Source organism: Pseudophryne corroboree, chromosome 1 (genome assembly GCF_028390025.1).
Source record: "Pseudophryne corroboree isolate aPseCor3 chromosome 1, aPseCor3.hap2, whole genome shotgun sequence".
In the NCBI taxonomy this organism is placed as follows: Eukaryota; Metazoa; Chordata; class Amphibia; order Anura; family Myobatrachidae; genus Pseudophryne; species Pseudophryne corroboree.
Genome location: NC_086444.1, coordinates 887,439,309 through 887,463,243, shown reverse-complemented (window position 1 = coordinate 887,463,243; position 23,935 = coordinate 887,439,309). Strand labels below are relative to the sequence as shown.

At 45.5% G+C, this 23,935-nt stretch overlaps 1 protein-coding gene across 10 annotated transcripts in view; it reads right to left on the bottom strand.

Annotated features, from left to right (window-relative positions):
* Positions 1-23,935, bottom strand: part of ALPK1 (alpha kinase 1) — a 375,069-nt gene that overhangs the window by 183,244 nt on the left and 167,890 nt on the right. For 6 of the 10 annotated variants that reach the window (XM_063920137.1, XM_063920136.1, XM_063920129.1 and 3 more), the window contains 2 exons: positions 16,006-16,131; positions 7,627-7,725 (listed from right to left, as the gene is read on the bottom strand). The exons of 1 other annotated variant lie outside the window; for it this stretch is intronic. In XM_063920137.1, the coding sequence (XP_063776207.1) occupies positions 7,627-7,725; positions 16,006-16,131 (225 nt within the window). Of the gene's footprint in view, positions 1-7,626; positions 7,726-16,005; positions 16,132-23,935 lie in introns of those variants that run through there. 3 more of the 10 variants (XM_063920138.1, XM_063920131.1, XM_063920133.1) reach the window with 3 other exon arrangements.

Sequence of the window (23,935 nt, the reverse complement as noted above, 5' to 3'; positions counted from 1 at the left end):
GACGGACAGCCCAGGCACACTTCGGTCTGGGCTTTGCAGGTCTGGAAGCACAAGCTTGCTTTGGGTACGCCTGACCTTTTGCTTTACCTGGAGGACGAAAGGGCCGAGGGAAAGTACTTTTAGCCTTCTGTGTGGAAGGAGCCGTACTAGGTAGGCAAGCTGTTTTAGCAGTAGCCAGATCAGCCACAATCTTATTGAGGTCTTCTCCAAAGAGAATGTCTCCTTTGAAAGGGAGCACCTCCAGGGTTTTCTTGGAATCCATATCCACCGACCAGGATCTCAACCAAAGGATACTTCTGGCCAAGACGGACGTAGTAGCATCCTTGGCCACCAGCACCCCGGCATCGGAGGCCGCCTCCTTAAGGTACAGAGAAGTCGTGGTAATATATGAGAGACATTGTCGAGCATGCTCAGATGCGTTGGAAGGCAGTTCCGCCTCAAGCTCCTGAGCCCACGCCTCAACAGCTTCAGCAGCCCATGTCGCTGCAATGGTTGGCATATGCACAGCCCCCGTTATGGTGTAAATCGCTTTCAAACAACCCTCCACATGTCTATCCGTCGGTTCCTTCAGAGAGGTGACGGTAGTTACTGGCAGAGCAGAGGAATCTACCATGCGTGCCACATGAGAATCTACAGGCGGAGGAGTTTCCCAATTCTTACTTATCTCCGCAGAGAGAGGATAGCGAGCCAACAGTCTCTTATTTGGTGTGAATTTTGTCCTTGGATTTTCCCAGGATTCCTGACGTATGTCAACCAGGTGTTCAGAATGAGGTAAAACTTCTTTAACCACCTTCTTACGTTTAAACCTATCCGGCTTTTTAGAGACAGTCTCAGGCTCAGGATCATCAGACACCTGAAGGATGAGCCTAATTACCTCAATCAAATCCTGGACATCCACCAATGATTTCCCTTCCCCATCAGAAACATCTGAGTCAGTGTCTGTGGGATCCGTATATGCACCATCCTCCTCAGAGGACGTCTGGGTTGCAGTGGATTGGGAGGAGGTAATGGCCCGTTTAGAAGACGACTTAGTCTTAGGCAGGCGAGAGTAACACTTAGATTTAGTTAGTGACCAGTTTAAATGCTGTAACTGAGTGGAGATTTGATCTGCCCATGGCGGATTAATAGCAGGGACCATAAACTGCTGCATTGGCACAGGCAGTCCCACAGGGGGCGCCAATTTAGTTACAAGCGTATTTAACAGCATGGTAAAGGCAGCACAAGGTGGGTCCTGTGATTCCCCCGGTGCTACAGACCCACTGGGGGGTAAGGAACCCCCTGAACCTGAACTCTCAGCTGCCATATTTTCCTCCAACGCGTCTGCGGCATCACCACCACGCAATGTGGGAGAAGCCCCAGCTCCGTTGCCACGTGTAGCTGACATACTAATGTGCTCAATATCGGGCAACCTGGTACAAGTCTTAGCAGCGATATACCTAGCAAGAACACCCAGTGAAGTGAAACTGTGTCAGCACAAACCGGGAGTTCAAGAGATATATAGGGTGACTATAAATCACAAGTAATAATACACAGTAAGTATATCTTGTGAAACAAATCCAATATTATACAGAAAAAACCTGATACACTTAGCCCCCTCAGGTATAGGAATATAGGAGTAGCACGCTGAGTGAAATACCAAATAAGGCAGCCACGCAGCAGCTACATGCACACACACATATATAGTCACAAACGTACCATGCAGAAATTATATACCATAAAACTGCACTGGACTAGCAATACAAAGTAATACTCAGTATGGCTATATGTGTCAACAATAGATATAACAAAGCACAGTAGATACTGGATGTATATCAGAGGGTGTTTGTACCACACAACCCTGAATGTATGCACTCTTTCTTAACTAACACTGTCCCAGTGACAGGTAGAATACTTAAGTGTCAAGTAATATGCACAGCGCTGGCGATCAGGCGGCTATACAGAGGAGGATTTGCCCCAGCAGTCCCAGGAACAGCTCAGCTCCGTTTGTGATGGCTGCTGACAGGGAGTGAGGGAGAGAAATGCAGCTCCAGGGCGGGAACATTCACAGAAATGGCGCCCTGGGGCTGGGGCTACAGGTTAGGCCTGCTCCCCCTGCTGGCATCCCCACCGGGCGCTGCGGGCTTTGAAAACGGGGTTAAATGAGAGTAAAACCCCCCAGACCTGTACCCAACGTCCCTGGTGGCTAGTGGTGCAGCTGCCCAATATCAGTGTCCACGCCAGCGCGCGCGCGGCCCGCCTCCCACGGCCGCGCTGGATCGCGGTAAGGGGGTCCAAAGAGACCCTTACCTCCCTCGTACCTGCGGCCACGCGATCCAGGAGGACAGCGGTGTGTGTGTGTGACTGACGCTGGAAAGAACCGGAGCCTCCGCTGCAGTGACCCGGCAACCAGGGTGCGGGAGTATACAGCGCCGCTGGGGATGATGAAGCTGCAGTCAGAAAAGTCTATGTGACTTTACATGCTGCAGCCCTGAAGTCTTGTAGAAGTATTCTTCTTTAGATTTCTTTAAAAAAAGCTATCAATAGGTTGCAAAAGGCAGCCCTCCTGTTATGTGACTGTTTACTGCATGGCACCAACTTACAAACTGAGCTCCTGTGCACAGAGGCGGGGTTATAGAGGAGGCGGCGCTGTGCATCTTGGGAACAGTCAAAGCTTTCAGCCTGTTGGTGCCTCGGATCAAGATCCTACTCTACACCCCAATGTTATTCCTTGTGGAGCCCAGTGTACCCCGCAGCAGAAACACAAAGTGCAGATGCACACAACACTATTATTGTGTTTCTCCTGGTATACCTGTCATTAAGCTTTGTTTATGTGGCATAATCTACAGTCAATTCACCAAAGCCATACATATGTTGTATAGAGAGTTGATCCCTCAATATATACCCTGCTAAATCTACTTGCTAAAAGAATGTTCTATTATTGCAATAAAAATTCCAATGAGACACTGTATAACACGGGACTTTAATATATAACCATTGTAAGTTTGGGCAACACTTGTAATAAGAACAAGAACATAGTATTACACCTACACACTGATAAGAGACTTATGATTTGATATACTGTATGCCCTTCCACTGACTATTATAACTAGTGGTTGTGAAGACTATTCTTCAGATTAAGGGGTATATGCAATTGCGTTCGAATTCCGGCTGGAATTCGACCGTTTTTAAATTCGACACAATTCGACAGTCAGACACCCTCTCGCCGGGACCCGAATTCGACATATTCAATAAAAAACGGATTCGACAGTCCCGCTGTCGAAAAACGGACCAATTGACGATAGTGTGCATTATGGATTCGACTTCATGGACGGCACAAAAGTGTTTAAAAAATCCTGAAAAAAAAATGTGTGGGGTCCCCCCTCCTAAGCATAACCAGCCTCGGGCTCTTTGAGCCGGTCCTGGTTGTAAAAATACAGGGAAAAAATTGATAGGGGATCCCCCGTATTTTAACAACCAGCACCGGGCTCTGCGTCCGGTCCTGGTGCAAAAAATACGGGGACAAAAGACGTAGGGGTCCCCCGTATTTTTCACACCAGCACCGGGCTCTACTAGCTGGAGAGATAATGCCACAGCCGGGGGACACTTTATACCGGTCCCTGCGGCCGTGGCATTAAATCCCCAACTAGTCACCCCTGGCCGGGGTACCCTGGAGGAGTGGGGACCCCTTAAATCAAGAGGTCCCCCCCTCCAGCCACCCAAGGGCCAGGGGTGAAGCCCGAGGCTGTCCTCCCCATCCAAGGGCGGCGGATGGGAGGCTGATAGCCAAGTGACAAAATAAAGATTGTTTTTTGTAGCAGAACTACAAGGCCCAGCAAGCCTCCCCCGCAAGCTGGTACTTGGAGAAGCACAAGTACCAGCATGCAGGGGGAAAACGGGCCCGTTGGTACCTGTAGTTCTACTGCAAAAAAAACCCCAAATAAAAACAGTACACACACACCGTGTAAGTAAAACTTTATTACATACGTGCACACCGACACACACATACTTACCTATGTTGACACGAAGTGTCGGTCCTCTTCACCAGTAGAATCCACGGGTTACCTGTAAATAAAATGATACTCACAAAAATCCTGTGTAGATCTGTCCTCTTCTTGTTTGTAATCCACGTACTTGGCAAAATAATAAAACGCAAAACCCGATCCACGCACTGAAAGGGGTCCCATGTTTACACATGGGACCCCTTTCCCCGACTGACGGGACCCCCGTGACTGCTGTCAAAGAGGGTCCCTTGAGCCAATCAGGGAGCGCCACGTCGTGGCACTCTACTGATTGGCTGTGCGCGTATGAGCAATTCCCCCCCCGTATTTTTACAACCAGGACCGGCTCAATTTTTTTTCTTGATTTTTAACCCATTCCCACCCCTTGCCACTGAAAAACATGCTCTGATCTCTCCATATTATTTTAGTTAGTAAAAAAAAAAATATTCTTTAAAAAAATATATTAAATAATACTTGTGGCTCCTAATAGACAAACCAAGTAGATAATCCCTTCTAATATAAATAGATATGCTATAAGCAACAAAAAAACACACCAAAAAAACATGTTTTTAATTTTTTTTATTAGATCCCGCCAGCAAAATGAGGCGGACTGAAACTGACGAAATGACTGTCGAAAAGCACTTCAATTGAATATACTTTTGTCGAAAAGCCGCATTTTTACCATTGCAGACATGTCGAATTTGACAACTGTCGAATTGCAAAAAGTCGAATCTGAAACGGCTGTTTTTTTGTCGAAAAGTACTGTATTGCATTGTCTAATCATTTTTTTGTGTCGAAAATGCCCCGTATTTCGACAAATTTCGGCAATTCGACCGCAATTGCATATGGCCCTAAATTACTACAAAGTATCTGAATTGTATATTTGGAGTCAACATAAAAAATAATAAATTAAGTTTACTGAAAGATTGTTAGATTTTGAAATATATTTTTTTATATAAAAGATGCCATGGTTCTGTTAGTTTTGTGTGACATCTACGTACATTTCACACTACAAATATTTGTACAGTATTAACACAACTGCAAAAGTCTTCTGTGAGTGAAATTTTTCCTGTATTTAGGCCCTGAGATTCTCTGCACTCTCCAATATCAAGCAACTAATACCCATCTTTCACCAAAGTTCCAGTTCCAAACCAGGTCAGACCCCTTTCCAACTGCAGCCCCGGCAGATTATTCAGAGTTATGTCGTTCACACTGCACATAGGTGCAGTTGGAGATGACGACTTGAATTACGCATATATGCAGCTCACCTGTTTCGGGATGCTGCCAGGATCCCGGTGGTCAGGATACCGACGCCGGAATCCCGACACCCGGTGAAATACCGGCGGTCGGAATTCTGTCCGCTGCCAGGAATCCCTACTCGGGTGGTGGTCGCCACTGGGCCTGAAGCACGGCAAGCGCAGCGAGCCTGCGAGGGGACACCCTGCGCTCACCACCAGTATTCTGGCTGTCGGAATCCGGCATCAGTCTCATGACCTCAGAGATCCCGACAGCCGGGATATTATACTGAATCCCCCGTTACCACTGACAAAAAGCCAGAGTTGTTGCGCGTTCATGTGCAATAACCCGTGATTTTCAAGTCAGTGGAAAAGGGGTATTACTTGGAAAGCAGCTGTAGGTGGAACCTCATATTAGTTCTAAGCTTTAATGTTTTGACTTGGCTACAGGGTGGAGAGGATTTGAAGCAAACTTTCAGTTCATGGTACCCCAAGGAATGACAGGTAAAGTACATTGAAAAAACACCTGAAAGAACTACTACTTACCTCACCCACTGTTTTTACAGTACACCTTTTATGTCTTTCAAGGTTTGATATAGGGGGTAATTCAGAGTTGATCGCAGCAGCAAATTTGTTAGCAGTTGGGCAAAACCATGTGCACTGCAGGTGTGGCAGATATAACATTTGCAGAGAGAGTTAGATTTGGGTGGGTTATTTGTTTCTGTGCAGGGTAAATACTGGCTGCCTTATTTTTACACTGCAATTTAGATTTCAGTTTGAACAGACCCCACCCATATCTAACTCTCTGCACGTTATATCTGCCCCCCTGCAGTACACATGGTTTTGCCTAACTGCTAACAAATGTGCTGCTGCGATCAACTCTGAATTAGGCCCATAGGGGGTCATTCCGACCCGTTCGCACGCAGCGGTTCTTCGCTGCGGTGCGAACGGGTTGGGACTGCGCTTGCGTGCCGCACGCAACGACGCCGGGAATGAGGAAAGCGGTCGCAGTGTTGACCGCAAGAAGATTGACAGTAGGAAGGCGTGGTGGGGCGGCAACTGACCGTTTTCCGGGAGTGGTCCAGCAAACGCAGGCGTGTCCAGGCTTTTTGAGGGCGGATGTCTGACGTCAAATCCGGGACCTGCATCGCTGGATCCTTCGCAAAGGGTAAGTAGGTGTAGGTATAGGGCTAGTCTTGTTTTGCTTGAAACTTTTTTAGCATAGCAGGGCTGCACAAGCGATCGCAGCCCAGCTATGCTAAAATACACTCCACCTCAGGTGGAGTGTATTTACGACCCCAATGAGAACAGAGTTGCCGTACCAAAAGATGCCACCACAACAGCCATTTTTTAAAACAATCTTGCTTTGGCTAGACATTAATTATATTGGTAAACTGAAAAATTCTGAACTGTTGGAAGTAAATCCTTTGCTGAAGCAGTCTCTTTTATACTAATATCCTTTGGGACTAGACTAATATTTGAATACTCCTAGTGAACCTACACTCATATTTAACCGCTCACAATCAATATGCCATATGAATTTGTGGGCAATCTAAATTGGCAGTTAGGCATGCAAAAAGAATATAGATTTAGGTGAATTATATTTTTGGAAATGGTTTAAAACCTGTACCTGATAAGTTCACTTATATTAAAAAAATGAACCTAATAATTATAATAAAGCTTAATGTAAATTGCGTGGGTGGTATAATTAAAGAGCAAGCCACTTAGCACTTGATGTTCTACTCTCTGCACATGCCTTGCCAAAAGATTCCCAAATCAATTTTCATGCTAATAATAAAAAAACACAAGGAGACATATTTGGCAAAAGAAATCAGAGCTTTAATTACATATTTTAGAATGGTGACGAAGAAAGTATGAGCCACAACAACTATAAATTTGAGGCAGGTGTACTGAAACAGCTTGTAGAAATGCCATTCATTCCTCTCCATGACAACATCCCACAATTCCCCTGAACAACTGTTCAACAAATAAACATAACCCTTCATTGGTAAGATGTACTCCATCAGGTCTGTACAAATGTTCGTACCGACAATTTATCATATGATGTCTCACTGAATGGCCTCCATTAGCCCTTAAAAACTTGCTGACCGCACAATTTATCTTTTTACGGGATACTTCCATGGCTGAACCCTTAAGGGCACACTTCCAAAACCGTCTGGATAGAATTTCTGACCAAATAATTTGCGTGTTAGGCCACTGACCAATAAGAGAAGTCAAATCTGCCTGAATAGTTAAAATCAACTCAATAGACTTCACATGACCCATATCATTTCCACCTAAATGTATTACCAAAATGTCAGGAATACCAATGTTGCTGGCTGTCTCATCCAACATACCCCTTAAACTGCACCAATACATGTCCTTGATACCTAACCATCTAATATTTTTTGCACCTCTGAAAATGGCTGTGTCTCTTGCAGTCGGAATCTTGGAGGCAAAGTCTACATAGGAGTTCCCCACAATCCATACTTCACGCGAATCCATGGCTCTGTCTGCAAAGGATGGGCTCAATTGATGATTATTGTATATACCAATGAACTCCCCACACAAATAAAATTACATTTACTAAATAAAGCACTGCCTAGCAAATTAAAGGGGTAATGTAATCCGTATGAAGGCAAAGTCCTGTAAAAATCCATTGAAAACCAAAAGCCAATCTGCATCTCCTTAGGAGGAATGATTATGTAAAACCCCTTCAAACCCCACAATCTACAGTAGTCAGATGCATACACTTGGGTTACCTCGTGCACCAATGTTATTTATTGATACTGCTTCTAGTGTATTTTTTCTTTTTAACTGCCGAGATAGCTGTCCTAAAAATGAACAAATATGTCCCATAATTTCTAATACTGAGCAACAAACTCACTGTGCATCTTTTAAATATGACCCCACACCACACCAGAGGCAGTTTATAAGAGGAGGCAGCCCGTATGCAGCCTCCACACTGACTCCCTCCTCTCTTGCTGCTGCATTTTCAGAGTCTTGGCACTGTGCATCCAAAGAACTCCTGCTCCATTTTCCCAGTCATTTTCTACAACACGTGCAGATCTTTCGGGAAAAATAGCGTTGGCTACATTTTCCCAAAGTAATCGTGGCAGAGAGGTATATGGGTGCAGAGTGAACAGTGTGGACCCCAGTGGACCTGTGTGCTCTGCACCATACTTGCCGACCTAGCTGCCTCCTATTGCGGGAGGGAGAAGCCCAGTCGGTGTATATAGAGGGCGTGGCTTACAGGGTGGTGTGGACGGCAGGGGGTGAAGCCTTGAGGATGCATCATCGTAGCTGCGCCCCATGCTCTACGGAGATGAGGAAACAGGCACTTTAGAGTGGAGGGCGGGGCTACGATGATGCAATTCGCGTCATCGGCCCCTCGCACTGCCCACTTCCACTAACAGCAGCAGGTGAGTGCGGGGGATGCATTTAAATCCGGGACACTTGCCTGCCTTTCCTGGGGACCGGGAGGTTCATCCAATTTTCGGGAGCCTCTCGGCTGTTCCAGGAGGGTAGGCAAGTCTGCTCTGCACACCAAACAGCCATTGTATGTATGCCCATGCCTCATACTGATATTTAATAATAGTAGTAGAGTTCTTTTGAATTAACCAAATACTCATTTTCTACTCTTCAAACACTCATTAGCCATTGGTAATGGACCTATCTACCTTTCTTAATTTTATGTATTTTCAGACTATGGACTCAATAGGTATCTAGTACGTTCTTTGAGGATGTAATAAGCTCACTAACCCTAAATCCCCTGAAGAATGCCATGGAAAGCCAAACTTAGGAAATACAACTTCAAATAAGTCAGATGCTATTTTCTTTTTCATCCACTAGGGGGCAAAGAATTCATTACAATGAGTATAGGTTGGATGCGGAGGCGTCTGGGCACCAATGGGCTACATTTTATTACTCAGCAACCCTCGGGCCTCCCGTCCCCTATATCCCGCCAGTTTAATTGGTGCTGGCAGGAGCACCATGAAGAGGTGCTAAGAAGCTTCAGGGTTACTTAAGGGCAGTGGTACAGGCGTCCAGGGGACACCCGGACCATGCTCCATCAGCGGGCTGGTGACTTCTGTCGCAGGACTCACAGGAGGCGGACACAGCTCCCGGAGCCCACAATCCGGAGCCGGAAGGTAAGAGCGATCCACCCCAGCAGAGGAGACAGCGGGGTGTGGGAGAAGTGAGGCACACCTGTGCCTTTTCACTAGACCACCAGGGACAGCGCGGTAGGATTCAGGCAGTCCCTGGAGGTTAAGCACCCGAGGGCGGGGAGGGGTAGTGGTCTGCAGCCCATCCCCCGTCCCTGAGCTGGCTTGAAACAAAGGATTAACTGCCAGACTCAGGAAAATTGTTCTTCCCTCAGCTGGCCCCGCCTGGGCGCCAATTTTAAAGTATTGCTGCTCTGGCTGCGGCACAGTGAGGGAGGTTTGGGCCTGGTCTCCCCTATACCTGGCTCCCTGAGCCTGGTCCTGGTTTATTTTCTCCTGCCTGCATCAACAAGGCACTTAAGTATTACTGCCCACTACTGCTAATACTGAGAGTACTGTGTGCGTGTGGTTTGTGTGGTTTACTATGAGCCTAATTAAGATCTGATCGCAGCAGTAAATTTGTTAGCTAATGGACAAAACTATGTGCACTGCAGGTGGGGCAGATATAACATGTGCAGAGAGAGTTAGATTTAGGTGGGGTGTGTTCAAACTGAAATCTAAATTGCAGTGTAAAAATAAACTCGGAATGACCCCCCATGTATGGATACGAGGTAATATTTTTTACAATTTGCCATATGGATTATTACATTTATTTCGTATTGGTGCCATTATAATATAGTAGTATATGGAGGGTTTGACCCGATTTGCTGTTTAATATTGAAACTTTGTATATATTGTAACTTAGCTGAACAATATTGGTCTGTCAATCCTCGGGTTGGCTCCGCCTATAGAGTCTAGATGGTGGAACGCAAACCTGGTAACTGATGGAACGTATGTGGTGTATTTCCGGGTAGTGACGTAGGCCGGGTGGTCACTACTTGTTAATAACGTTGTGAGCCTTTGCGTTTCTTGTTGGATATAAGTATTAGTCGATGGTGATATAGTACACATCATCTATTTTGTGAATATACTGCAGCACAGTTATGCTTAGAGTGATACTGCCGCTGGATGTTCCACGGTGGAACGCATACGCTTATACCGGTGGAACGCAAATGACGCACTTCCAGTATTACCAGGAGCAAGGTAAACAGCTGATTTGAATGATGTTGGTTTCTAAACTTATACTGCTATATATGTATATGTTTCATGTGTCCCATGGCCGTCAGTCATAAGCTCATGTCACATATGTTAAGTGATTTGTGTATATTTGATGGTATAATGTAATATGTGAGTGTTTATTCATTGCTGGCAATTATGTAATTTACTAATTACTGAGTGCTATTTAAGTGGGCCTGGTAGGCAGTGTCAGTATGCTTGCATCTGGCATGCTGACTGGATGTCTTTTATGGCTGTCTTGAGAAAGGCCCCCTGGGTCGAAACGTCGACACTATGTTGGTGACTTTGATGTGATAAAAAAAATGCTTTTTGGATTGGTGAGTGCCCTCTGTTAGGATCTCATGATCTTACACTAACCTGGTATATGTGAAGCCTGTTGACTATCTTGAGGAGCACCCCGTTGATGACGAACTATTCAGATGGGAGTGCGGACATTTTATCTGGAATATATATATATATATATATATATATATTTGTTATATTACTTATAGGTTATCACACTCATACTGTATATACAGTTTAAATACCTATTTCTCTCTCTTGACCCTTTTGTAACTTTTGACACACAAACCATCATTATGGTGGTCCTGTGGAGAAAGGATATTGACACAAACCCACGCACGTGCAGGGCTTGTGTCAACATCCTTTCTCCACAGGACCAGAATAATGATGTTATGTGCGTTCCATGTTTTTCTGCTCTTTCTGGAGCACAACCGGTGACACAAGAGCTTCAGGAACCCGCTTGGGCTTCTACGTAAACTCAGGTAATATCTCAGCTTGTGGATCGTTTGTCTGCACCTCAGCTGTTAACCCCTGCAACTCCTCAAGTGGTCACTACACCTATGCTAGAGCCACAATGGATGCAGTCTTTTACACAATTTGTACAAGCTTCTACTTCGGTACAGCATCTCCTGGATAGGGAAAGGTCTACCACACGTAGACACCTAGTGAGGGAGAGCCCTTATCCGGTCTCAGATGAAGAGTCAGTGCCGGGGCTCCTCGCGGATCAGGAGGATAGTGGATCAGCCACATCCGCGATGGGATCAGCTTCGGTACCGGATGATTCCTTGTCACTGACTGATGTTGAGGCATTAGTCAGGTCAGTTAGAGAGGTGTTGCAGTTTGAGGAATTAACCATCCAGTAGAGATAAGGTGCCTCTCTTTAAGAGGAAGAGGGAGGGCCAGATGGGAGACTTCGCCGCCAGTGGATGCACATGTGTCAATATTAGTGAGATCTTCGGTGCTCCTTTTCCTGATGCTTTGTTACTTAAAGAATGGCCTGTCTGCTAAGACAAGCAGAAAGGATCTTCTCACATATGTGACAAACATTCAGAGGGCAAGTGCCTACTTAGGTGAAGCAGCAATGGATACGGGGAGTATTGACATCTAAAGTGTTGGCCGCTACTATTGCAGCCAGGAGGTCTTTATGGCTCCGCTCTTGGAGAGCAGATGCAAATGCAAAAAAGGCATTAGAGGCACTTCTTTTTGCAGGAGATACTCTCTTTGGGAGCGAGTTGAATCAGATTGTGGAGACGTTAGTGGCTTCCAAGTCGGCATTTCTCCCTTCTAGAGCTCCCACGAAGCCTAGGACTACTTTTCGCTCCTTTCGTCGAAAGGCAGGGGTCAGGCTTCGTCAAAACCCCAGTCTAAGCAGCCCTGGCCTACTCGACGCCCAGCTCCCAAGCAGGTTGGCAAGCCTGTCATCTGACGGGACGGGCCTCTTCCCGGGGGATTCCAGGGTAAGAGGCCAACTTCTGTCTTTTTACCCAATGTGGATGAAAACCACGAGAGACGCTTGGGTCAGGGACATCATTTCCCAGGGTTATGCTTTGGCATTTCAGAAGCATCCATCCCAATGGTTTTTTACTACGGCTCTTCCAGGGGACCCTCAGAAGGCAGAAGCCAAGAGGAGGCAGTACATTCCCTCCTAGCCTCCAATGTAGTTATCCCTGTACCTCGGGAGCAAAAAGGACAGGGTTACTACATCACTCCTTTTCTGGTACAGAAGCAGGATGGCTCTTACTGGCCAACACTAAATCTAAAGTTTCTCAACAAATATTTCAGGGTGCCAAGATTCCGCATGGAATCTTTGAGATCAATTATACTGGCATTGGAACAGGTGGACGTCATGGCATCTCTCAATATCCAGGATGCTTACTTACACATCTCCATTTATCCGGCCTGCCAACAATGCCTCAGGTTTGCGGTTCAAAAGGACCATTATCAGTTTTAGGAGTTACTCTTTGGTATGTCTACAGCACCGCGAGTATTCAAAAAGGTCATGGCTGTCGTGACAGCGCATTTCAGATGCAGGGGGTTACGATACTACCTTATTTGGATGACCTCCTTATCATGGCTCAGTCGAAGGAGACTTTAAAACAGCATAAACCAAGTAACAGTCAACCTTTTACAATCTCACGGCTCTAAAATAAATTGTCGAAAATCATCTATTCAGCCTGCTCAAGAGATGCTTCATTTAGGGGCACGTCTGGACACACGATTGCAGAGGGTCTATCTTCCACAGGACCAGATTCTCGATTTACAGGCCAAGTTTCGAGTTTTCTTGAAGCATCGCAGGGTCTCTATCCATGCCTGCATGAAGATCCTGGTTCTATGGTAGCTACATGCGACATTGCCTCCAGATGTTACGCTCTCCTCTGACATTCCTTCCACAATTTTTTGCCAGGTGACCTCCCCAGTTTCATTCACGTACTCTACAGCTGCAGATTCTTGCACAGTGGAATGGATCATACCCTCACCTCAAGATACAGTGGATTATCCTTTCCAGAAAGGTTCACTACTCTCTCACGTGGTGGCTTTGTCGGAATAACCTGGTACAGGGTCGTCCCTTCTGGGTGGCAGATTGGACCCTGGTCACAACAGATGCCAGCCTAATGGGGTTGGGAGCAGTCTTCAACGATCTGTCATTTCAGGGATGTTGGTCACTTCAGGAAAGCAGGCTACCTATCCATGTCCTGGAACTCAGGGCCAACTTCAGCGCACTAAAATCGGCCAGGTCTCTCTTGCAGGGCAGCCCAGTAAAGATCAAGTCAGACAACACGATGGCCGTCGCACACATAAACAGGGCAGCATTAGAAGATCTTGAGATGCGCAGAGGATCATCTTCCGGTCATCTCGGCAGTATTCATCCCAGGAGTTCTCAATTGGGAAGCGGATTCCTGAGCCGACAGGATGTACATTCAGGGGAGTGGGCTCTCCACCCAGAGGTGTTCCAGTTGTTGGTCAACAGATGCGGACTTCCTGACATAGATTTGATGGCATAGCATCACAATCATCATGTACCAGTATATGGCTCAAAGAGGCGAGACCCAGAGCAAGTCTCCATGGAGATTTCAGCTGGCTTACGTATTTCCTCCAATCCAGTTTTTGCTATAGGTTCTCCGCAAGTTCAAGAAAGAAGGAGGCTGTTAATTCTAGTGGCTCCAGATTGGCCAAGACGAGCGTGGTACGCGGATCTACAGGCTTTGTCGGTGGACGTGCCATTATAATTACCATGACGTCCGGATCTTCTAATACAGGGTCCCTGCCTTAAGTTCTAAGGGTGTTGAAGAAGCCTCCTTTTGAGTCTTTGGAAACAGTGGACTTATGTTGGCTCACCTGGAAGACATGTTTCCTGCTGGCGACTGCTTCGGCTCACAGGGCGTCAGACTTCAGTCCTTTGTAGTCCTACTCTCCATTCCTAGTGTTTCATCAGGACAGGGCGGTGCTTCGGACTCGGCTACATTATCTTCCTAAGGTTGTTTCTAAGTTTCATGTGAACCAGGAGATTGTGGTTCCAGCTTTAGCCGATTCCTTCCAAATGGAAGTATTCTTAAATGTGGTGCGGGCTCTCCGCATTTATGTGAACAGAACTAGGGAAGTTCGTAAGTAAGATTCCCTATTTGTCCTGTATGACTTTTGCAGATGGGGCTAGCCGGCCTCAAAACAAACAATAACCCGTTGGCTTCATATGACTATTTATCAGGCTTACACGGCTGCTGAACTCCCTACCCCGGAGGGGGTCAGGGCCCATTCTACTCGCTCAGTAGGAGTATCCTGGGCAGCTCAGCGGGAGCTTTGGCAGAGCAGAGATGTGGTCTTCAGCCCACACTTTTCTACGATTTTATGCATTTGACACCTTTTGCGTCGAATCACGCAGCCTTTGGGCTTAAGGTTTTGAGCATAGTCCAGGAGCCTCCCAAACCTTGAGGGGACAGCTTTGGGATGTTCCATTGTAATGAATCCTGTGCCCCCTAGTGGACAAAAAAGAAAACAGGATTTATGGTCTTACTTTGTTAAATTATTTTCTTTGAGTCCTTGGGGGGGGGGGGCACAGGACGCCCCTCCCCGGACGCACCTGATCTGCAGGGATACTGTTCCTAGAATGTTAAGTGTGTCCTTAACTTGAGTGTTTGTGACTCGGTAAGAGTGTTGGTGTTCCTTCCTTCCTGTTCCTTGCTCCTGCCATGGCCTTGCTAACCAAAACTGGTTGGGAGGCGGGATATAGGGGACGGGAGGTCCGAGGGTTGCTGGGTAATAAAATTAAAATGTAACCCATTGGTGCCCGGACGCCTCTGCATCCAACTTATACCCATTGTAATTAATCCTGTGAACAATATGGACTCAAAGAAAAGGATTTAACAAGGTAAGACCATAAATCCTGTTTTTTCAATCACAAGCTAAAATGTTCTCATCAATAGGCCTTCTACTATCTTCGTTGAACAGTTTCACTTTTGACCAACCCTAAATAGACTTGCTTATCATAAAAATACTAGTCACATCAACCTGCTTATACAGATTTAGGAAAAATCTACCTGTATTGCTTTCATCACCTTCTCTTTTCGATGTTGTGTAATTCTAAGGTTGAATTTAGACCCTTATATCCCCGCTAGTCAGTGTATACCTTCCCTAAAGCCTTTCTGTAAAAATTCAGCAACTTCCCTTTTATTGGAGGTTCTGCTTTACTTTGCATTGCCTCCAGATGTTACGCTCTCCTCTGACATTCCTTCCACAATTTTTTGCCAGGTGACCTCCCCACGCATTGTGTGCTTGCATGCTGAAACCTATTATTGATCCCTCTGTTCCATGATCAGTTATTGAATAAAAAGCTTTTCCCTCTTATTTGGTTTTCATGCTAGGCCTCCACTGGACAAAAAACCTTTTGCCCCACTGACCTTCGTATAAACCTCTTCATGGCGGCATGAACCGTTTTTAGTATCTTCTCTAACAAACACTAAGGTTCCTTTCTTAATATTTTTTTTAACACCTAGTCCACTAAAGACTAGGACTAGTCTTTAGAACACTGTACAATCTCTCCACCATCCCTTAACCAAAACCTTGGCTTCCTTTGTCCTTACTGGTGGCACTTTAACCATTAGCCATTAAATGCCTCTCTAATAGCTTGACAATGTAAGCCATTCTATCCAGTGATTCAGTAAAAACCCTTGCTATCAGTTGAAAAAACTCCAGTGTCACCCAACCATTCTTGCTCAGTAAATACTTGATGCTCACCGGAAGCAGACCTGCTAATTTCATCTACGGCGTTCACTAGCTGGCCACTTGGGTGAACAATGGAACCCTCCGTTCCCACTTCATGTCGACGATGATCTAAATTTTCTACACTGTGGCCATTATCATCTGCAAGAAAAGAAACATTAAAGTCTCGAGATAATGATGCACTAGCCGGCAACGACCCTTGTAAGTGCGATGCCATATCCCTAACAATTGGGGGAGGGGTCATTCCACACCAAATCAACACAAGTTTCAAACTGACCATTTCAAATTTTAATGAAAAATGGTAGAATAAATGCTGCTATGGGTGTATAGACTGGTTTTGAAATGAGATGCCTTTAATGCTGCATTTTTTTCATGAAAAATGTGCTATTAACATTTTTTTTAAATTGCACTTGCAGCTCACCTAATTGAGCTAAAGAGTTGGTCAAGGTCTCATTTTAAACCAATTTTAATGGGCGTTCATATACTGTATAACACAGTAGATTTCCATAAAAATAAAAAAATCTTTTTAAAAGCAAAATCTTGATTTCCCCCCAAAAAAACAATTTTTACATTTTTTTTTTAATATTTTTGTGGTTAGCAGTGCCAAGGACTATTTGCAGGAAAGGGAATTTGAGCATAAATCAGATGGCAGCTGTGCCTAAGGAAGTATGAGGAGAGTGGTAAGAAAAATAAAGGGGGTAGGACCAAAGGAGCCCTAGAAGTGAAAGGGCGCAGACATTGAGGAAGAGGGAGCACCGTTAAGAGGAGGGAGGTGGCGGCCCGGCAGGAGGAATGGGATTCCCTTGACTGCGCTGGCCACAGGACAGTTTGCAATGGATTATCACTGGTGTAATTGTAATGTGCAGGTTAAGTGTGCTAGTGAAGTAATTGCTCCCTACAGAACTACACTTGGGATTGGGGGAAGGGTGCCTTTTTACCCATGCCTGGCAAATGCACTGGCAAATGCACATTGTGTCATTTATATTAACTATCCATCACCACCCATGTTGCCCGGACAAACCATGTAATACAATGTAAGTAGTGCAAACACATTCAATTGCTTCTGCAAGCAGGCTAAATACTGCCTGTATTTGCATATTGCCCACAAATACTGTATAGCTGTGTTTTTACACTGCAATTTTGAGTTCAGCTGGGACAGCACCTCCTTAATCTAAATCTCTGCATATTTTGAACCTGCCACACCTTCAGTGCAAAACTGTTTTAACAAGGATCAAATCTGCTCCTTTTTCTTTGCTCTCAGCTTTGAATCAACCTCTTAATATGTTTGGTTATCTATACATCCTGTGTTCAAAGGTTTGTCATTGAAGTGAAATTGAGATGTGTATTTCATTCCCGGATTTTACTGTAAAATGCGGCGTGACTCCTTCAAAAGTTAAAACTTGATCTTTCACAAAAAATTAATATAATAGCAACTGTCATCGAATATTTATGGCAGTAATGACCTAACGCAACTATACACAATTAAAAGGAGAATAATAACCACTGCTTTTTCATATGGGCTAACAAACAGACCACCCAATAGGAACACTAATATGAGAAGGATGAAGGATAGGTTTCTTACAAAGACATTTTCACGGGGAAAAAGATTCCACATGTACAGTAAATGCCTACGGCAAGAGAGAGTACTAGATGGCTTGGAGTCGGAATAAATAAACAGAGGCATGACTCTATATGTGCACAGATCAGTAAGAACTGTCCATTCTGTGCAAGCAGCAGAAAAAAGAAAAGGGATACAACACACTAGTACCTATTATGCTTGGCATACAATTAGATGATCAGCTGTTATTGCACTTTTCCACTGTTAGAGATTTATACAGTAATATTTCTTATGTAAATGCAATAAAGTTGGAAGTCAGATAAAATATTGAGAACATTCTCTGTTCTGTACAAATGTGTCTTCAGATAGATAGTGCTAGGTAATCATCATTAACTATACTGCGGGACTACTTTTTGAAAGACCCTAAAGGGGGGTACTCACGGAGCGATAATCTAAGCAATCTGACTAGATTGCTAAAGGTGCATACACAATGGGCGTTTTTGCCCAGCGTGTATGCATAGTGATGATCGCTGACAGCGCTGTGCTGAAAAGTGATCAGTGCATACACACCGAGCGCTTTTCCCCCCTGCCCAGCGATGTCAGCGGGGGTGAGAGGCTTTCCGTTACCCCTCTTAGTGGTCGGGTGGTGCCTGCGGTGCTAAAGTTCTTGTGCCCACGGCAGCCGCGTTCGAATGGGCGAATTAGGTCCGCCCAAACTCCAATGCCCCCGTTTTATAAGGTGACATGTCACCACCTGAGACATGGGGAAACCTGACTGACCCTGCAACCACAAATGCATGAATGATAATGTGACCAACAATGGTCTAAGATGTTATTAGCAAATAGAGAAAGCAACAATGCTCAGAGAAGTTAAGATATGAATACAATAATAAACTGTTTGGCGTGGATTCCCACGAAAACCTGATCTCCGGCTGACAAGATCTGGTAAAGAATCGATCAGGCACAGACTCAAGGTCACAGTACAACACGACAGGATTACCAACGAGCTGAAGGGTTCACACTGAAGTAGAACTATCACCAGCATCGTTGGAGTGACCTGGAAGAGAATATAACTGATGTTGCACCAATATTGGAGGACCTTAATTACAAAATGACGTGCAGCTGTCCTGCTGCACGTCTAATAAGCTGGCTACTCAATTACCCAGCAACAGGGAACGCCGTCTGCCTCTTGCGTCCCCATTTCTAGGAACCTGACGGCTCACAGCGCCTGGCGTCTGCCTGTTGCTAGGCGTCGGGCGGGGACCAAGAGGCTTTGCGCCCGGCACTGGCCTATTGCTAGGCGCCGGGCGGAAGTCAGGGGGAGTCAGCGGGAGGCGCGGCGTCCCGGCTCCACGACGCCGGTCGGGACATGTGTCTCCTGGCGCTTACAGTACCCCCACCTTGAAGAAGGGTTAAGAAACCCCTAGATCCTGGCTTCTGGGGATATTTCTTGAAAAAACCTCTCTTTAAGTCAGGAGCATGAAGGAACTTCCCAGGCACCCAAGCTCTCTCCTCAGGACCGTAGCCTTTCCAATGAACTAAAAAAATGTACTTGACCCCGCACATACTTGGAGTCCAGAATTTTCTCAACAACAAATTCTTGATGCCCTTGAACCAGGACTGGGGAAGGTCTCCTGAAACTTCTTACTTTAAATTTTTTAGAAACAAATGCCAATTTAAAGAGAGAACAATGGAAGGTATTATTGATTCTCAAAGACCTGGGTAACTGCAGACGAAAAGCAATAGGATTAATTTTCTGGATGATTTGAAATGGTCCAATGTAACAGGGACCTAACTTTTGAGATCTCTGGCAGAGCTTGATGTTTCGGGTAGATACCATGTCTCCCACTTTAAACGAGCAAGGTTTCCGATGCCTGTCAGCAAATCTCTTGTCCTCCAAGCCATGTCCTCCAAGGCTCTATGTACTTTCCTCCAAATCTCCCTGAGACAAAACACAGGAGAAGAAGAAGAAGAAGAACTAGACAGTCGTGATGGAGCGAATGTATTGAATTTGGGATGAATACCGGAAACACAGAAGAAAGGAGACATGGAAGTTGAAGAATGTTCAGAATTATTATACGCAAACTCAGCAAAGGGTAGATAGTCAACCCAATCATCCTGGAATTTAGAGATATAACATCGTGAATATTGCTCCAAAGATTGGTTAACCTGTTCTGTCTGGCCATTGGACTGAGGGTGATATCCTGATGAGAGACTAATATTGATTCCCAATTCTGAACAGAAAGATCTCCAGAAACGGGCTACGAATTGAGAGCCTCTATCTGAGACAATGTCTTCTGGTAGGCCATGAATACGGAATATGTGTTGAATAAATAAAGAAGCAAGATCCTTAGCATTAGGCAATTTCGACAGAGGAATGAAATGAGCCATTTTACTGAAACGGTCAACCACCACCCAGGTGATCGAATATTTGGAAGATCTTGGTAAATCTACAATAAAATCCACTGACAGAGGAAGTAATTGTCCAGAGGAAAGAACACGAGGAGACTTGTTTTTGGCACAGACATGACAAGCCCTAACGAACTCTTGAACGTCTGCCTTAATAGTTGGCCACCATACTGAGTGTGCGAAAAGATGTAAAGTCTTATTAACCACTGGATGTCCTGAAGTCTTGTTGTCATGGAACTCAGATAACACAGCTGATCTGAGTTTCCCTGGAACAAACAGGAGTCCTGAAGGAGTCTCAGATGGGGCCTGCATCTGTGCTGACTGAACTTGAGAGGCTAGATTCAGGGTTAGGCCAGCAAGTATACACCCTGGGAAAAGAATTGGCTCCGTACGCTTAGAGATTTCATGACAAGACAAAAAACTTCAGGATAAACCCCCAGCTTTGATGTTTTTAGAGCCGGGCCTAAACGTAATAATAAAATTGAATCTAGCAAAAAACAGTGCCCATCTGGCTTGTCGAGAATTTAGTCTTTTAGCAGATTCAAGGTAGACTACATTTTTGTGGTCTGTGAGAACGGTTACTGTATGCCTTGCTCCCTCCAGCCAGTGTCTCCATTCTTCCAAGGCACATTTGATTGCAAGAAGCTCCCGATTCCCTATGTCATAGTTGACTTCCGCGGAAGAACATTTTTGAGAGAAAAAGGTGCAGGGATGAAGCTTATGACTGAGTGGATCCTCTTGTGAAAGGATAAGCCCCAATGCCTACCTCGGAGGCATCCACTTCTACAATGAAGGGCAGATTTGGGTCGGGATGCCGAAGAACAGGAGCAGAGATAAACGCTTTCTTGAGGCCCTCAAAAGCCTTGATCGCCTGTGGAGGCCAATGCACAGGATCTGCACCTTTCTTGGTCAGGCTCACAATTGGAGCAAAAATTGAGGAAAATGAAGCAATGAATCTTCTGTAGTAATTTGCAAAACCAAGAAAACATTGAATGGCTTTTAAGTTGGAAGGACGGACCCAGTCCACAATTGCCTAAAGTTTTTTTGGATCCATAGAAAACTCCTTGGAGGTGATGATGTATCCAAGGAAGGCCACCTTCTCATCCTCAAATTCACACTTTTCCAATTTTGCATACAGATGGTTCTCTCGTAGTTTGGTGAGGGCTGCTTTAACATGAGCTCGATGTTCTTTAAGTGAGGCAGAATAGATCAGAATATCATCAAAACAGACGACCACAAATCTTCCAAGGAAATCCCGAAGAACATCATTTATGAGATCCTGGAAAACAGCAGGTGCGTTGGAGAGTCCAAAAGGCATGACCAAATATTCGTAGTGACCCAAATGAGTATTGAATGCGGTCTTCCATTCATCTCCCTGCCTGATCCGAATGAGATTATATGCCCCTCGATCTTGGAAAATATTGCAGCACTTCTGAGCTGATCAAATAAGAAAGTGATCAGGGGTAAAGGGTATGAATTTTTGATTGTGATCTTATTCAGTCCCCTGTAGTCAATACATGGCCGTAAAGAACCGTCCTTTTTACCTACAAAGAAAAAACTGTCTCCTACCGGTGACTTAGAAGGTTTGATGAAGCCTTTTTCTAAACTCTCGCAGATAAATTCCTCCGTAGCTTTCGTCTCGGGCAAAGACAGAGCGTAAAGGCGGCCCTTGGGAGTCTAGCTCCAGGTATGAGATTGATTGCACAATCATATGGACGGTGAGGAGGCAGTGATTCAGCTTGTTGTTTGGAAAAGGTATGTACTGGGTTGGCAACGCTGAAATAACAGGAAGTGCTGAACAAATCGACATAGTCAAACATTTGATTGCACATTCCGAACTGCAAGAAACCAGGGGGGTAATTCAGAGTTGATCGCTAGCAGAAAATGTTCGCTGCACAGCAATGAAGCTAAAAAAACGGCACCTCTGCGCATGCGTATACGGCGCAATGCGCACGCATGACGTAATTTCACAACGGCCGATGTAGTTTTTAGCGATGCATTTCAGTCGCACTGCTGACCGCAGAGTGATTGACATGAAGAGGGCATTTCTGGGTGTCAACTGACCGTTTTCAGGGAGTGTTCGAAAAAACACAGGCGTGCCAGGAAAAATGCAGGCGTGGCTGGGCGAACGCAGGGCGTGTTTGTGACGTCAGATCCGGAACTGAATGGTCTGCAGTGATCGCAAGCTAGGAGTAGGTCAAGAGCTACTCTGAAACTGCACAATGTTTTATTGTAGCCGCTCTGCGATCCTTTTGTTCGCACGTCTGCTAAGCTAAAATACACTCCCAGAGGGCGGCGGCTTAGCGTTTGCACGACTGCTAAAAACTGCTAGCGGGCGATCAACTCAGAATGACCACCCAAATCTCCAGTACTCCACTTGAATACTGGATTATGAATCTTAAGCCAAGGCAGGCCCAGAAGAATTGGGGTTAGGGGACAATGTACCAGGAAAAAAGATAACTTCTCACAATGGAACATTCCGACAAAAAACTGGAGGGCTAGTGTTCGGGTACTGACCCGACCATTTTGGAGAGGACTACCATCCAATCCACACACGGAAATAGGTGAGCAAAGAGTTTCAGTAGGAATTCCTCTGGCAAGAGCGAATTCCAGGTCCATAAAATTTTCGGCAGCCCCAGAATCAACAAAAGCAGCAACCTCACTAGGACCAGAAGGGGATGTTATCCTAACGGGTACGAATTATTTGTGGAGATTGAACAGAGACCCGAAAAGACTCTCCCAGAATTTCCCGGGTCTACTAGTTTTCCACTTTCTGTGGACAATTATTTGCTAGCTGTCCCTTGGTCCCACAATAGAGACACAGCCCAAGCGTGCGACGTCTCACCTTCTCTTGTGGTGTTAAACGGAAAGCCACGATTTGCATGGGTTCTTCCATATCCCCTGCAACCTCTGGCAATGACCAACGGAACGTAGGTGAGGGGACCTCCTTCTCCATTCTTCGTTCCCGAATCTGCCTATCAACTTTGATGGCTAACTCCATGAGTGCATCCAAGGTGGCCGGAGAAGGATATTGGACAAGAAAATACTTGATTTGTTCAGTTAACCCTAACCGGAAATGACTCCGAAGTGCTGGGTCATTCCAGCCACAATCATTGGCCCATCAGCGAAATTCGGCACAATACACCTCGGCAGAGTTTCTTCCTTGTTTAAGAGAACGAAGATAGGCCTCTGCAGTTGCTGCCCGATCTGGATCATCATAGAGAACACCTAAGGCTTTAAAGAAGGAATCCACGGAAAGCTGACTAGGGTGATCTGCTGAAAGGCCAAAGGCCCAAGACTGTGGGTCACCTTATAACAGGGAAATAATGATCCCTACGCGCTGGGTCTCAGATCCCGAAGACAAGGGGCTGAGCTTGAAATACAGCTTGCAACTTTCCTGAAAGTTCACAAACTGTTTACGATCTCCTGAGAACCTATCAGGGAGTTTTAGCTTAGGCTCCCTGGGTGCGGATAAAGATCTGGCTTGCCAGAATCTGATCCGGATTTTGTGTTGGCTCCATCTGGTGACGAACGACCCACGGAGCTATGGTGTTTTTGGCTGGTGATACTGTTACAAATTGAGTACTTGGAACTCAGGGGAGTATATTTTAATGGAAGAGTTCCAGTACTCACCGAAGACTGCAGCTAGAATTGACGTCTGTAATCACTCGTGCTCTACCCCTGACTCCGTTACCCCTCTTAGTGATCGGGTGGTGCCTGCGGTGCGAATTAGGTCCGCCCAAACTCCGATGCCCCTGGTCTTGTAAGGTGACAAGGCACCACCGGAGACTGCGAGTGAGCAAGGGGAAACCTGACTGACCCTGCAACCACAAATGCATGAATGATAATTTGACCAACAATGGTCTAAGATGTTATTAGCAAATAAACAGAGAAAGCAACAATGCTCAGAGATGTTAAGATATGAATACAATAATAAACAGTTTGGCGTGGATTCCCACGAAAACTTGAACTCCGGCT